Source organism: Nicotiana sylvestris, chromosome 10 (assembly GCF_000393655.2).
Source record: "Nicotiana sylvestris chromosome 10, ASM39365v2, whole genome shotgun sequence".
Lineage (NCBI taxonomy): Eukaryota > Viridiplantae > Streptophyta > Magnoliopsida > Solanales > Solanaceae > Nicotiana > Nicotiana sylvestris.
In genome coordinates this window covers 72338942-72354218 of record NC_091066.1, presented here as the reverse complement: position 1 = coordinate 72354218, position 15277 = coordinate 72338942, and the positions used below count along the sequence as shown (strand labels likewise).

The window sequence follows — 15277 nt, the reverse complement described above, 5'->3', positions numbered from 1 at the left end:
TGTAAAAGAGAGTTTTGTTATATTTGTGAACCACTTCTTTGTGAGTGAATAGCGAGGTTATTCTCTTGGGATATATCTTGGGATACTTAGAGTTTCATCTCTAATTTTTTACTTTCTTTTGTGTACCGGTTATTATAGTAAAATTGTTCCTCTCCGCTTGTGTGGACGTATGTCATCTTGACCGAACCGCGTTGAATTGACACCTTCTTTATATGCTTTAATTACCGTTATTATCAACTTGCATTGTCTTTGTTATTATCATTATAATGTTGTTTGGCTAAATTCTGCGCTACTCGGGGTCCCGATCCTAACAAATTGGTACAAGAGCCAGATCTAACCGACTTAGATTCAGTAGCCAATATGACTTTAACAAAGACTTATGTTGAGAAATTTGATCGAAGTGCAAACTTCGGATGTGGGAATTAAAGATAGAAGCTATCCTAGTTTAGGATAGTTTAGACTTGGCGTTGCAAGGAAACGAGAAGAAGCATGATAAAATGACGGACGGGGAGTTTGTCGTCATAAATAAAAAGGCAAAATCAGATATTATCTTAAATCTCTCAAATGAGATTTTACTTTTACGTGAAGTTTCTATAGAAACCACAACCAAAGGCATGTGGGAAAAATTAAAAATCTTGTATATGAAGAGGACGGTGGAAAATAGACTTCACCTGAAGCAGAAGCTTTATACAATTCGTATGGGTGAAGGTATCTCTATTCCCTCTCATCTTGACATCTTTGATTCCATTCTTATAGATTTGAGTAATATAGACGCTGAAATTAAAGATGAGGATTAAGTCGTGTTACTGCTTTGTTCTCTACCTCTATCTTTTAAGCATATAAGAGATATTATGTTTTATACTAACGATAATCTATCTTATAAGGATATTAAAACTATCTTAAAATCAAAAGAACAGATAGATAGTGATATTACTGGGGAAGCTAGTGGAACTCAAGCGGAAGTTGGCTTGTTTGTTAGGGGTAAATCCGACTCAACATCCAGATACATTAATTTAGAGTGTCGCTATTGTCATAAGAAAGGTCACATTATCTTTGAATGCTATGAGCTGAAAAATAAAGAAAAGCATAAGGAAAGGAAAAATGAGCACAAAGATACTTACACCGCCGTAGTTAGTGTAGCAACTGATGAGATTGAGGGAATTATACTTTTAGCAACTAAAACTAGTTTCAGATAAGACAATGAGTGGATTTTAGATTTCGATTGTTCGTATCATATGTGTCCCAGCAGGGACTTATTTTCTACATATGATTCAATTGAAGGTGGGTTGTGCAATTGGGTAACAATTCTACTTGTAACGTTATTGGCAAAGGTACAATTCAGATCAGAATGCACGATGGTGTGGTGAGAATTCTCACCGATGTTAGATATGTTCCTGAGTTGAAGAAAAATCTCATCGCTTTGGGCACTTTAGAATCTCTTGGGTGCAAATTCACTGGTGAAGGTGGAGTTCAAAATTTTTTTCAAGGTGCTCTTCTGATCATGAAAGCACACAGATCTGGTTCATTGTATACTTTATTGGGATCTACTGTTATAGGCACTACTACAGTTTCGGTATCAGACAACTTGTCTGATTTTGACGGCATTAAATTTTGACATAAACTCATTGAGGCTTTTCGGAGGTGGAGTAAAATAACTATATCATTCAATTTAGGCCAAGGTGGAGATTTGTAAGACATGGCCTAAATTTGTCTATGGCTAATCTTGGAGCCAAAGTATTCAAACTTGGAGCCAAGCATTCTAGTGGAACCAAAGAATAAAAGTACTTTCTCTTATTCTTTTTTTCTTTACTTGAGGACCAAGAATTTTGCTTTATAAATTTGGGTCATCTTACTTCATTTTAATCATCCCACATTTTGAATAGAAACTCCTTTTGAGTTTTCTTGTAATAAAGAGTTTTGTTACATTCCATATTCCATAGAATTAGTGTTGGGAAATACTTTTAGTGAATCTCTTCTTTGTGGGTGATTGTTGCGAGGTTATTCTTTTGGGATATATTTTGGAATAATTAGAGTTTCATATCTAATTTTGTACTCTCTTTTGTGTACCGGTTGTTATAATAAAATTGCTCCTCTCCGCTTGTGTGGACGTAGGTCATCTTGACCGAACCACATTAAATTGGTGCTTTCTTTATATGATTTAATTACCGTTATTATCAACTTGCATTGTCTTTGTTATAATCATTATAACATTATTTGGCTAAATTCTGCACTACCCGTGTTCCCGATCCTAACGAATCTTTACACCAGCACTATTAAGCACATTTGAGTCTCATTGCAATAAAGTTGTGAAACTCTTTATTCTGTAGATATTCCGACGAGTGATGGGGGAAGTGCACAAATAGCCCATATTTAACGAATAGTTAAAATTTATACTCATATTTTTTAAGTTTGGCCGTATCTGAATCAACTTCTGACTCGAAAGTTTCAAACTCAGACTCAGAGCTCTATTAAAACGTAACTTTAAACCTCACGTCTTTTGTACGCAGCCGAACTTCAAAGTAGATGGTCTGAAGTTAATTTCACTTCGCTTCTTTTTCCTTTTACAACTCCACTTTTTCCTTTTTCCTTTTTCCTACTGTATAAAAGTAGATAAAATTACTCCTTTTGAATTACTGTTTAAAACGGTTGTTTAGTCTTAAACCTAATAGCGTCCAGACAAATCCTTTCTCAATTTGAAAACGGAATGACCAGTACAATTTATGGAAATTCCAACATAAAAATTATAAAGGAAGCTTAATATCGTTCCCTTTTTCTTTTTCTTGTCGCATGCAAATTTCTTTCATTATAAATAGAAAGACAACCAAATTCACAAATACTTGGGACAATTAATCATGCAAGAAAAACATCAACAGCAATCAAAGGCACATACCATAGTACGTAACAAGAGAAGTTCAGTGAAGAATTCAACAACAATGACAGATTCAGATTGTACAGAGTTTGAGAGAACCAAACCCAGAAAGAGGCGTCAAAAGCTCATTAAGCGTCCAATTTCAAGATCAAAAACTGTTTGTGATTATTTAGAAGAACTATATAAAAAGAAGTAAGTTCTTACACTTTTCTTTTTCTTCAATTTCCCGAGTTAAACTTTTAAAATTTTAAATTAGAATGATTTATAACTGCTATTATATATATGCCTTGTTTTTTTTGCTAATTGTAGGGGATCCATAAGAGAAGACGCACTAGGCAAATTGATCATTGAATTCAAGAAAGCGGTGCGATATGAATTTGCTCAGAATATGTACGTAACATATTTAATTTTGCTGAATTTATTTTGTAATTTGATTGGAAGATAACAATATTTAGGTGAGAAATATACTGATTAAATCATTGGTGTATGTTTTATTCAGTTGTGTTACTTTAACACACCGATGCGAAAATTCGTTGAAGCGAGGTTCTGCTTTGGAAATTGATCTTGCACTACAACTTATAGGTTTGTACATATTTCCATTAAATTACACTAGGGATATTGAATTATATTATTTCTCTATAGTTGGAGGCAAGATTTTAACTTTATGGTTCTGGATTTTAGAAAGACAACTTCAAGTGCTAATAACTTGGTTCTAAATTTACTATAAGTGTATATATTTAATGAATTTATTAACATAAATACCATATTTAACCAAACTTATTAGATTCAACCGGTCTGGGCTTCTAACTCTGCTCCTGTCTATAGCTTGATAATACTATAGTTATACTCATTAATTGATTGGGATGCAGGACTGTTAGCAATAACACTTGGGGCTGGAGATCATGCACATGAGATATATGAATATTCACTAGAGTTTCTTCCTCAAGTTCTCAAATCCAAGTCATCTCATTCTGCAAAGGTAAACTTTTGTGTTTGATATTTTTTAAATATATGATATGAAATAGTTTTATGTTTATCTGGATTTTTGACAAATTTCATGAAATTAAAATAAAATTACCAGGCATTAGAATGTTTTGCTATTGTCACCCTTATTGGTGCCAAAAATACTGATGAAACAGAAAGATCCATGGAGATTATATGGAAAATTATGAATGAAGATACAAAACCCAATGTAAGTCCTTCAGCCGAACATTAGCTTTGGTCTAAACCTTGTATTTATCTAAAGAAATTCATTGAATAATTTTAACAGAACTTAACCAGACTAGAATTCTGAACCTATAATTTTAATTTTTGCTATATTGTAGGTTGTTGCTGCAGCAATATCCGCCTGGTCTCTCCTCCTTTCAGAAATAAATGGATGGTGTGTTAATCACAAGAAGTGGAAAGGGTATATTGTGTACAAATTATTGTTTGTAAACCTTTTATTTTTAGTTGTACGACTTTTGATTTATTTGAATTAATATTTCCAAAGATATTTTCAATTTAAATCTCTTGAAATTGGTGCAGGTTGTTCTCGTATTTGCTGAAACAACTAGAGGAAGATTATGATCAAAATGTCAACTGTGCCTGCGTAGAAGCACTTGGTGTAATTTTTGAAAATGGCAGCCTTGAGAAATTTTCAGATGATGCAGAAAATTATGCAAACTTAAAAGACATGAAAGATGATATATTGATAAGAGCTTCAAGTGTTACCAAAGAAAATGCTTTAAAACTTCTTGAGGTATTTTAATTTCCTACTTAATTATGTCAATAATTAATTAACAGTTACAAAGTTTTCTTGTTTTGTTAACTAATAATTTTCAATTTCATTACAGGATAATAGTGATAAGAAAATCACCCTCACAATATGTGAAACTGAATTGACCTTAAGCACTTTTTCACTCGTGAAGCAGGTAACCTTTTTCCATTTTTTTTTTATCTGAATTGGGCCGAATAAATATAAATTCGCTTCAAAAAATCTCATATTGCAAGTAAAACGTTTCTTCGATTGTTATGCTTTTATCAAGTTTTATTAATAAGTCTTTCAAATGAACTTCTGTGACAGATTAATTATATAAAAAGATATCTAGGCGATGGCTTTATAAATCACATGAAGGTTAGTAAGTTTCATCCTTTTAAGTTTTTCATGTATTTTGAATATTAATTACGTTAATATTGAATCTCATAATTATTTGATTGGAAATACAGGATAACGAGCACCTCCATAATATTTTTCAATTTTGGCCAGAAACAACTTCTAGAGACGACGAAGATTTGTATGAACCCGAATTTGAAAGGGTGAGCTTTCTAAAGTTCTCGATTAATTTTTTTTTATATAGAGAGAGTTTATCCATAGTGTTAATTTTCATTTTCCTTGAATTAATTTTCTATTTTCGGTATTCTTTTTGTATGTTCATTTTTTATTTCTCTTTCCTTCTTCACAAATTAATTATTTTCCCTCAACTTCTTAAGTACTGATAATGTCTTGATCTATATACGTATATTTAAGGTGGCTCTTCGAGTTTTTGCACCTCACATTAGAAGGGAAGCTTGCACAAAGGTACGTTGTCACAGAATTAAATTCTCTTATATTCATGAATTATTATATGTTAATTACTAATGCCTATAATAGAAATTTACCCATTAATGCATAGAACTTATATACCTATTTCATATAGTGATCTTGATTTGAATCCTTGTCGATCGTCTGATTTTTCTGCAAACGTATGGTATTTGGCTGTAAATGACGCATATTCTAAAACTTATTTATTTTTATTTTTCATGGTTAAGTTATATAATTTACTTTGTTTCATTCCAGTGTTGTTCTATGCGGTTGTATTTCCTCTATATAAAAAACTGTACGACTAACTAATAAAGCTTTGACCATTATTAGTTGTATGTCATTTTCCGTACACTTTTGCTACCTTTAATTTACCATACTAATACAATTTTGTATTATAATTTGACCATTATTATTGCTTTATTCTTATTAATTATTATTATATACTGCTACTATTATTAATCAGCACACACTCTTCATGCGAACTAATTAGATGAGCGTTATAGTTTCATAATATGATTTAGGTATTGTTTTTGAGCTTTTTATGCTTGTTGAACCGTCACTAAATCACCCAAACTTATGTAGTTTACTAATACTGTGAGTTTTCCACACAATAGATATTGGTTTGATTCTCTTCCCTTGTAATAGAAATATCAATACATTTAATAAAACTCTCATGACTAAGCTCAATATCCTTTTTTGTTATTATTATAGAGGATTTCCATGTCGCCTAGTTCTTTCTTGAGCAAGGCAAATACTCAATTGAGGAACACATACAGGATGCTTGCAGAGGTATTTATGCTTCTTTTGGGATTTTTATTTTGTAAATTATGATTGTGATATACCCTTTTGATTGCTCATATTGCTCTCTCTGTGTTTTTTCATGAGCAGAAGACTAAGGCTGGGGAGTATGGAGTTGATCAAGAGTTTGAATATGATGAATACTAGTTGTGTTAGGAGATACTATAAACCTTGCATTTGTTATAGTATTTTTTATGGAACAATTATTTACTCCTTTATTCAACTCAATAAGGTTTTGTTTTAAATAGATCTTGTATTTGTTTATGTGCCCTTTGCTTATATAATAGACTATTTAGTGTATAGAGTTTAACATATACATGGAAGATCAAATCACCTGTTCTTATAAGTCATAAAGTTTATGTTCACAAACTAATGAAAGAATTGGACAAACCATCGGAAAGGCTGTAACACAAGATTAAATATAATTTATCTTGATTATAGGAATGATTTAATTCCGACTTCTTGTGTTAATACATTTTGTATATATTGAACGGATCAAGTAGAGATAAGTATTTTATGCTGACATAATGAAATAATTCTCTGGTCCATTCAATGTACTTATACTCTTAATCTTGATATAGGTATTATTAGTTGTGTTTTTTTTATTGTTTTGATTTATTAAAAGGCGAAATTCTTTCATAGGTCAATAAGCTTGGTAAACTGGAGAATACTGATATACATTACCGAAATAGTAATTAGTTTATAGAATCCATGTCTCGGTTTTTAGATTGATGATACTCTTTTATGAAAACTTATAAGTTTTTATGTGTAAGCCAGCCGGTGGATTTTGTATCCGAACATGAAATAAGTTAAGCAAAAGTCCCGAGGAAGTAATCAATAAATTTAATTGTCGATAATTTATTTTGATGGATTAGTATATGAATCTTAACACTAGGAGTTAAATAAGGTTTTATGAAAGAATTTTAAAATTGAACTAAGGAGTGCAGTTACAAATTTTAGTGGAATAATTCGTAATTTATTATGGTAAATATTAATTTCGAAATTCGAAATTAATTCCATATAGGGAGCTAGCTAGTTTTGTTAATTAAATTTTGTGGTGCCTATTGTGCCTAAATAATAGGAAATAAATGAAATCTTTTCTAGCTAAACAAGTTTTGGCAAAGGGTTTTTACCCTAAAAACATGTCTATATATACATGGGTTTTTCCTCCATAGAACTGGCCGAAAATTTGGTGCCTTTTCCTTGAAATTTCGTCCACACGAACTGTTGAACGATGTTTTGGAGGTCATGATCATGCTACTTTGGAACTGGAGACCAATGAGATAGAATTACTTTGTTTACGTTTCAAGAGGTAACTCGTGTAAACTCTGTATATATTAATTGTTTAATTTACATATGAATTCAATACAGAAATTATTTCCGCTTCGTTGTATAATCCAACAAGTTGTATATTACTTAGAAATTCTAAAAAATGAATTGACTGTCTCTCGCTTTACTTTAGTTGTAAAAACACTTAATTTCTTGCTATATTGGATGAAACTGACTCCTTCATGTCTCTTATTTTCACGTTCTTCACGGTGACGGAGTCACAGTAGTTGTTACTTTGACATTGTGCTTTCTTTTTCTTGAATTTTCTCTTATGTTATTATTGAAGTTACGTGACTCACGTGACCTTTGTATTTGAGTCGGTTAGTTGAGTCGGTTAGTTGATACAATGTATAAATACACACTGCTGTACATTGAAGAATAAAAAATGCTAATGAGATTTCATTTCTTCAGCTTTGATTCTCTCTTCTTAGCTTCTAGATTCTTCTAACATGGTATCAGAGTAGCGATTAGGGCTCTGAATCTGCTTCTCTTCTTCTCCTTCAACCAGCTAGTCCGCCATGGGAGATACCTCAACACCTCAAATTGACCATCGTCATCCACTCTATCTTCAACCATTCGATACGCCTGGAGCAGTTCTAATAGATATCAAGCTAACAGGTCCTGAAAATTGTGGATTGTGAAGTAGATCGATGCGTTTGGCTTTATTGGGAAAGAACAAGCTAGGTTTTGTAGAAGGAACATGTGTGAAGAGTTTATACAAAGGAGAATTAGCAGATCTGTGAGAACAATGTAATGCTATGGTTCTCTCGTAGATTGGGAGATGTGTGTCGCAGCAGCTATTGTCGAGCATCGTCTACGCATCAAATGCAACGAAGGTCTAGGCTGAGTTCAAGGAAAGGTTTGGAAAATCTAATTTGACTAGATTCTATCACCTTTGGACTCAGATCGGAACCCGAACTCAAGGTACTGATTATGTTACCAAATACTTTACTAAAATGAAGGATTCTTGGGATGAACAAGACACTTTAATACCAGGTAAAGGATGTAATTGTAAGGAATCAGAACCATTTTTTGAAATGATTTATCAACAGCGTCTGGTACAATTTCTAGTAGGATTAAATGAGACTTATGCTCATGTTCGCAGTCAAATTTTGTTAAAAACTCCTGTGCTATCAATAATGAGGCATATGCCTTAGTGATTCAAGAAGAAAGCCAAAGGGCTCTTGGTGTAATGGATATGAATAATGAGCCATTGACCATGTTAGTTGGCAGGGGACAAATGATGAAAGGCAAAAGGTTTGATGTAGTATGTGAACATTGTGGGTATAAAGGGTATCAAAAGGAGAATTGCTACAGAATTGTGGGATATCCACCCGATTTCAAAAGAAAAAGAAAGTCAATGCATGAGAAGGGTTCTGGTGGCTTCAAAACTTAGGCAAATAATATAGCAGTCGAAGGAAATAATTCTGCTGAAGGACACAACTCTACTGAAGACCAGTCTTAAGGCCATTATTTTACAGAGGAGAAGTATAAACAACTTGTAGACTTGCTAAACAAATCTTCAGCTGCTGATTGTAAGGTCAACATGACAGGTATTGTTTCCATGCTATCAAGTGATTGTCTTTTTGAATAGATCATTAACTCAGGGGCCTCTGATTGTATCACATCCTGCAAGGAGAAACTAGTTGATATCAATAAGGTAGGAAGTCAGATAGGTAGAAAGGTACAAGTTCCAACTGGAAACAAATCACAAATAACAGATATATGAAGTGCAATAATCCTAGAGGGACAGAGGATAAAAGATGTTCTATATGTGCTAGACTTCAAGTTCAATCTACTTTCAGTGTCAAAACTGACCAAGGACCTTGTTTGCACTGTTAAATTTTTTCATGACTTCTGTCTTTTACAGGGTCTTTACAGTGGCAAGATGATGGGATTGGTAGAGAAATAGATGGTACTAATTTGAACTGGGAACGTGTCTAGTATATTCAAGCAACGAGGTAGGGTCTCAGTAAGGTCCCAATATTTGGTTGGTCTATTGTGTAACTTAAACAATTTCCACTGCTGATAGAATACAACCTCAGATTGTATGTGGAATGAATGTGCAAGTAACATGACAAAATTGGGTAGTTGGAAGCCTTTGCATTGAATGTTTTTGCATGGATATACTTGCCCTTTTAGAGTTTGAACCCAATTTTAAGTCTTGATGGGCACACAGAATTACTTAATACATATGCCAATGGGAAGTAGTAGATATCCAATAGGGGCATCAAATTACTAAGTCATACCATGAAGGTTTGGGAGAGAGTGGTAGAAATGAGAGTGCGAAGGACGGTGTCTATTTCAGACAACCAGTTCGGGTTCATGCGGGGCGATCTACCACAGAAGCTATCCACCCTATTAGGAGGATGGTGAAACAGTACAGGGATAGGAAGAAGGATATCCACATGGTGTTTATTGATCTGGAAAAAGCGTACGATAGGGTTCCTAGGGAGGTCTTATGGAGCTGCTTAGAGGATAAAGGGGTCCCGATTGACTATATTATGGTGATTAAAGACATGTATGAGGGATCTAAGACTCGGGTTAGGACAGTAGGAGGCGACTCTGAACACTTTCCAGTTATTACGGGGTTGCACCAAGGGTCTTCGCTCCGCCCATTCCTATTCTCCCTGATGATGGATGCACTGACTCATCATATTCAAGGGGAGGTGTCATGGTGCATGCTATTTGCTGATGACATTATTCTAATTGACGAGACACGAGGCGGCGTCAACGAGGGGCTAGAGATTTGGAGACATGCTCTTGAGTCTAAAGGTTTCAAGTTGAGCAGGACGAAGACGGAATACCTCGAGTGCAAATTTGGAGTTGAGCCGACGGAAACGGGAGTTGAAGTGAGGCTTGACTCTCAAGTCATTTCCAAGAGGTGTAGTTTCAAGTACCTTGGATCGGTTATTCAGGGGATCGGGGAGATTGAAGAGGATGTCATACACCGTATAGGGGTGGGGTGGATGAAGTGGCAGTTAGCGTCAGGAGTCTTGTGTGACAAGAAAGCGCCACCGTCACTAAAAGGTAAGTTTTATAGAGCAGTGGTTAGGCCTGCCATGTTATATAGAACTGAATGTTGGCCGATAAAGAACTCACACATCCAGAAGATGAAAGTAGCAGAGATGAGGATGTTGAGGTGGATGTGCGGGCATACAAGGATGGATAAGATTAGGAATGAAGATATTCGAGAGAAGGTGGACGTGGCCCCCATGGAGGACAAAATGCGGGAAGTAAGACTCAGATGGTTCGGGCACATTCAGAGGAGGAGCACTGATGCACCGGTGAGGAGGTGTGAGCGATTGGCTGTAGTGGGCATGCGGAGAGGTAGAGGACGACCTAAGAAGTATTGGGGAGAGGTGATCAGACATGACATGGCGCGACTTAGGATTACTGAGGACATGGCCCTTGACAGGGAATTATGGAGGTCGAGCATTAAGGTTGTGGGTTAGGGGAGAGTTATGAATATTTCTACAGCACAATAGAGTGAGACTAGCCAGTTAGGAGTTAAACTGAGAATGTCATTGGTCGTCTATTGATGCAGGGCTTTACCTGCTAGTTTTACTATACCAGTCATCTATTTCGTATTTCGTATTCTGTATTTCATATCTCTTATTATGCTGTTATTTTATTATGCATTTTTATGGTACTAATATATCGGCTCTTGTTGCTTTTTTTGAGCCGAGGGTCTCCTGGAAACAGCCTCTCTACCCTTCGGGGTAGGGGTAAGGTCTGCGTACATATTACCCGCCCCAGACCCCACTTGTGGGATTATACTGGGTCGTTGTTGTTGTTGTTGTTGTTGTTGTTGTTGAAGTAGTAGATATCCAGTGGAATAATTGAGTTGCGCAGTCTAGACACCACCCTCAAGGCCTCAACCACAAAAAGGAAAGGACATGGACGATGAAATATATCCTTAAACTGGGAAGAATCTGAATGTGTAAATAAACAAACGCCATCTTAGGGATGTTTTCCAAAACTCCTTCTCAACCTTTCCCACCTTCACCAACCCACCCCACCCCCTATCTTCAAAAAAAGCTTATTTTTTTTTTCAAATTTCAGTTTTTCCGTTACCATCCACCCACTACCCCCTCCACCCCACCCACACCCCTCCACGCAAAAAAATTATTTTTTTACCTAATTTTTTTTTTTGCAATTTCAAATTCTGTTTTTTCGTTTTTTGTACCACCCACCCCAAACCCCCCTTCCCTGCACAAAAAAAAAATTACTTTTTTTTGTAATTTAAATTTCTGTTTTTTTTCGTTTTACTGTCAACCTCCCCCCCCCCTCCGGAAAAAATAATTTTTAAATATATTTTTCAGTTTTAATTTTTTTATTTATCGGTTTAAAGGTCCAAAATTTTGCAAGTTCCAAAATTATGAGTTTGGAGGTTTATGTATTTGGAAGTTTACGGGTTTAGAAATTATAAAGTTTATGGGTTCGAAATTCCGCGGTTTCGAAAGTTTATGAAATTTGTGGGTTCGGAAGGTTGTTGATTTGAAAGTTTATGCCTTTATGTTTATTATATCTAAATTATTTATGAATACTCTTGAGAAGTCATTTTCCTTAATTTGCGTACCAAACACCGGAAAATGAATAAGATTACTACTTGTTTTCCAAGAAAATATTTTCTTAAATTATTTTTAAGAATTTACCTAAATTCTTAAAAACTGCCCCTCCACCTCACCCCAAACCCCTCCACGCAAAAAAATTATTTTTTTACCTAAATATTTTTTTTGCAATTTCAAATTTTCGTTTTTTTGTTTTTCTGTACCACCCACCACCCATCCCAACTCCCCCCCACTCCCTGCACAAATTTTTTTTTACTTATTTTTTGTAATTTAAATTTCTGTTTTTTTTTCGTTTTACTGTCAAACCCCCCGCCCCCTCCCCCTCCGGAAAAAAAAAATTTTAAATATATTTTTCAGTTTTAATTTTTTTATTTATCGGTTTAAAGGTTCAAAATTTTACAAGTTCCAAAATTATGAGTTCGGAGGTTTATGTGTTTGGAAGTTTACGGGTTTGGAAATTATAAAGTTTACGGGTTCGAAATTCCGCGGTTTCGAAAGTTTAGCGGTTCGAAAGTTTATGAAATTTGTGGGTTCGGAAGGTTGTTGGTTTGAAAGTTTATGGCTTCATGTTTATTATATCTAAATTTATTTATGAATACTCTTGAGAAGTCATTTTCCTTAATTTGCATACCAAACACCGGAAAATGAATAATATTACTACTTGTTTTCCAAGAAAATATTTTCCGTTATACCAAACACACCCAAGTGATCATAAATTAATATGCCGTCATAGTACAATAGTAAATTTATCCTAAAGAAAGTTAAATATTTCATAAACCATTAATCTAGCTTAACCACTTTACTTCAAATACTAACGTTACACTGTAAAACATGGCCTAAATTTGTCCATGGCTAATCTTGGAGCCAAAGCATTCTAGCCTGGAGCCAAAGAATAAAAGTATTTTCTTTTATTCTTTTTTTCTTTATTTGGGGACCAAGAACTTTTGCCTTATAATTTGGGTCATCTTACTTCATTCGAATCATCCCACATTTTAAATAGAAACTCTTTTGAGTTTTCTTGTAAAAGAGAGTTTTGTTATATTTGTGAACCACTTCTTTGTGAGTGAATAGCGAGGTTATTCTCTTGGGATATATCTTGGGATACTTAGAGTTTCATCTCTAATTTTTTACTTTCTTTTGTGTACCGGTTATTATAGTAAAATTGTTCCTCTCCGCTTGTGTGGACGTATGTCATCTTGACCGAACCGCGTTGAATTGACACCTTCTTTATATGCTTTAATTACCGTTATTATCAACTTGCATTGTCTTTGTTATTATCATTATAATGTTGTTTGGCTAAATTCTGCGCTACTCGGGGTCCCGATCCTAACAAATTGGTACAAGAGCCAGATCTAACCGACTTAGATTCAGTAGCCAATATGACTTTAACAAAGACTTATGTTGAGAAATTTGATCGAAGTGCAAACTTCGGATGTGGGAATTAAAGATAGAAGCTATCCTAGTTTAGGATAGTTTAGACTTGGCGTTGCAAGGAAACGAGAAGAAGCATGATAAAATGACGGACGGGGAGTTTGTCGTCATAAATAAAAAGGCAAAATCAGATATTATCTTAAATCTCTCAAATGAGATTTTACTTTTACGTGAAGTTTCTATAGAAACCACAACCAAAGGCATGTGGGAAAAATTAAAAATCTTGTATATGAAGAGGACGGTGGAAAATAGACTTCACCTGAAGCAGAAGCTTTATACAATTCGTATGGGTGAAGGTATCTCTATTCCCTCTCATCTTGACATCTTTGATTCCATTCTTATAGATTTGAGTAATATAGACGCTGAAATTAAAGATGAGGATTAAGTCGTGTTACTGCTTTGTTCTCTACCTCTATCTTTTAAGCATATAAGAGATATTATGTTTTATGCTAACGATAATCTATCTTATAAGGATATTAAAACTATCTTAAAATCAAAAGAACAGATAGATAGTGATATTACTGGGGAAGCTAGTGGAACTCAAGCGGAAGTTGGCTTGTTTGTTAGGGGTAAATCCGACTCAACATCCAGATACATTAATTTAGAGTGTCGCTATTGTCATAAGAAAGGTCACATTATCTTTGAATGCTATGAGCTGAAAAATAAAGAAAAGCATAAGGAAAGGAAAAATGAGCACAAAGATACTTACACCGCCGTAGTTAGTGTAGCAACTGATGAGATTGAGGGAATTATACTTTTAGCAACTAAAACTAGTTTCAGATAAGACAATGAGTGGATTTTAGATTTCGATTGTTCGTATCATATGTGTCCCAGCAGGGACTTATTTTCTACATATGATTCAATTGAAGGTGGGTTGTGCAATTGGGTAACAATTCTACTTGTAACGTTATTGGCAAAGGTACAATTCAGATCAGAATGCACGATGGTGTGGTGAGAATTCTCACCGATGTTAGATATGTTCCTGAGTTGAAGAAAAATCTCATCGCTTTGGGCACTTTAGAATCTCTTGGGTGCAAATTCACTGGTGAAGGTGGAGTTCAAAATTTTTTTCAAGGTGCTCTTCTGATCATGAAAGCACACAGATCTGGTTCATTGTATACTTTATTGGGATCTACTGTTATAGGCACTACTACAGTTTCGGTATCAGACAACTTGTCTGATTTTGACGGCATTAAATTTTGACATAAACTCATTGAGGCTTTTCGGAGGTGGAGTAAAATAACTATATCATTCAATTTAGGCCAAGGTGGAGATTTGTAAGACATGGCCTAAATTTGTCTATGGCTAATCTTGGAGCCAAAGTATTCAAACTTGGAGCCAAGCATTCTAGTGGAACCAAAGAATAAAAGTACTTTCTCTTATTCTTTTTTTCTTTACTTGAGGACCAAGAATTTTGCTTTATAAATTTGGGTCATCTTACTTCATTTTAATCATCCCACATTTTGAATAGAAACTCCTTTTGAGTTTTCTTGTAATAAAGAGTTTTGTTACATTCCATATTCCATAGAATTAGTGTTGGGAAATACTTTTAGTGAATCTCTTCTTTGTGGGTGATTGTTGCGAGGTTATTCTTTTGGGATATATTTTGGAATAATTAGAGTTTCATATCTAATTTTGTACTCTCTTTTGTGTACCGGTTGTTATAATAAAATTGCTCCTCTCCGCTTGTGTGGACGTAGGTCATCTTGACCG

General features: G+C 34.6%; 2 protein-coding genes across 2 annotated transcripts; both read left to right on the top strand.

Moving 5' to 3' along the window:
- Positions 1-851: 851 nt before the first annotated feature.
- LOC138879508 (uncharacterized) lies at positions 852-1615 on the top strand. The gene is made up of 2 exons (XM_070159123.1): positions 852-1185; positions 1332-1615. The coding sequence occupies exons 1-2, from the start codon at positions 852-854 to the stop codon at positions 1613-1615; spliced, it is 618 nt and encodes a 205-aa protein (XP_070015224.1).
- A 1074-nt stretch (positions 1616-2689) lies between these two features.
- Positions 2690-6530, top strand: LOC138880479 (uncharacterized). Its single transcript, XM_070160682.1, has 13 exons — positions 2690-3061; positions 3179-3259; positions 3369-3451; positions 3739-3848; positions 3951-4061; positions 4195-4277; positions 4397-4610; positions 4705-4782; positions 4935-4985; positions 5078-5167; positions 5379-5429; positions 6144-6221; positions 6321-6530. The coding sequence occupies exons 1-13, from the start codon at positions 2853-2855 to the stop codon at positions 6375-6377; spliced, it is 1296 nt and encodes a 431-aa protein (XP_070016783.1). The 5' UTR covers positions 2690-2852; the 3' UTR covers positions 6378-6530.
- The last annotated feature ends 8747 nt before the right edge of the window (positions 6531-15277 follow it).

Excerpts from the sequence above, each read along its gene's own strand:
- LOC138879508 (XM_070159123.1), top strand. The coding sequence starts at position 852 with ATGTTTTATACTAACGATAATCTATCTTATAAGGATATTAAAACTATC. Across the intron at positions 1,186-1,331 it reads ACTTTTAGCAACTAAAACTA|GTACAATTCAGATCAGAATG; the intron begins GTTTCAGATAAG and ends TTATTGGCAAAG.
- LOC138880479 (XM_070160682.1), top strand. The coding sequence starts at position 2,853 with ATGCAAGAAAAACATCAACAGCAATCAAAGGCACATACCATAGTACGT. Across the intron at positions 3,452-3,738 it reads TCTTGCACTACAACTTATAG|GACTGTTAGCAATAACACTT; the intron begins GTTTGTACATAT and ends ATTGGGATGCAG. Across the intron at positions 4,278-4,396 it reads AATCACAAGAAGTGGAAAGG|GTTGTTCTCGTATTTGCTGA; the intron begins GTATATTGTGTA and ends AAATTGGTGCAG.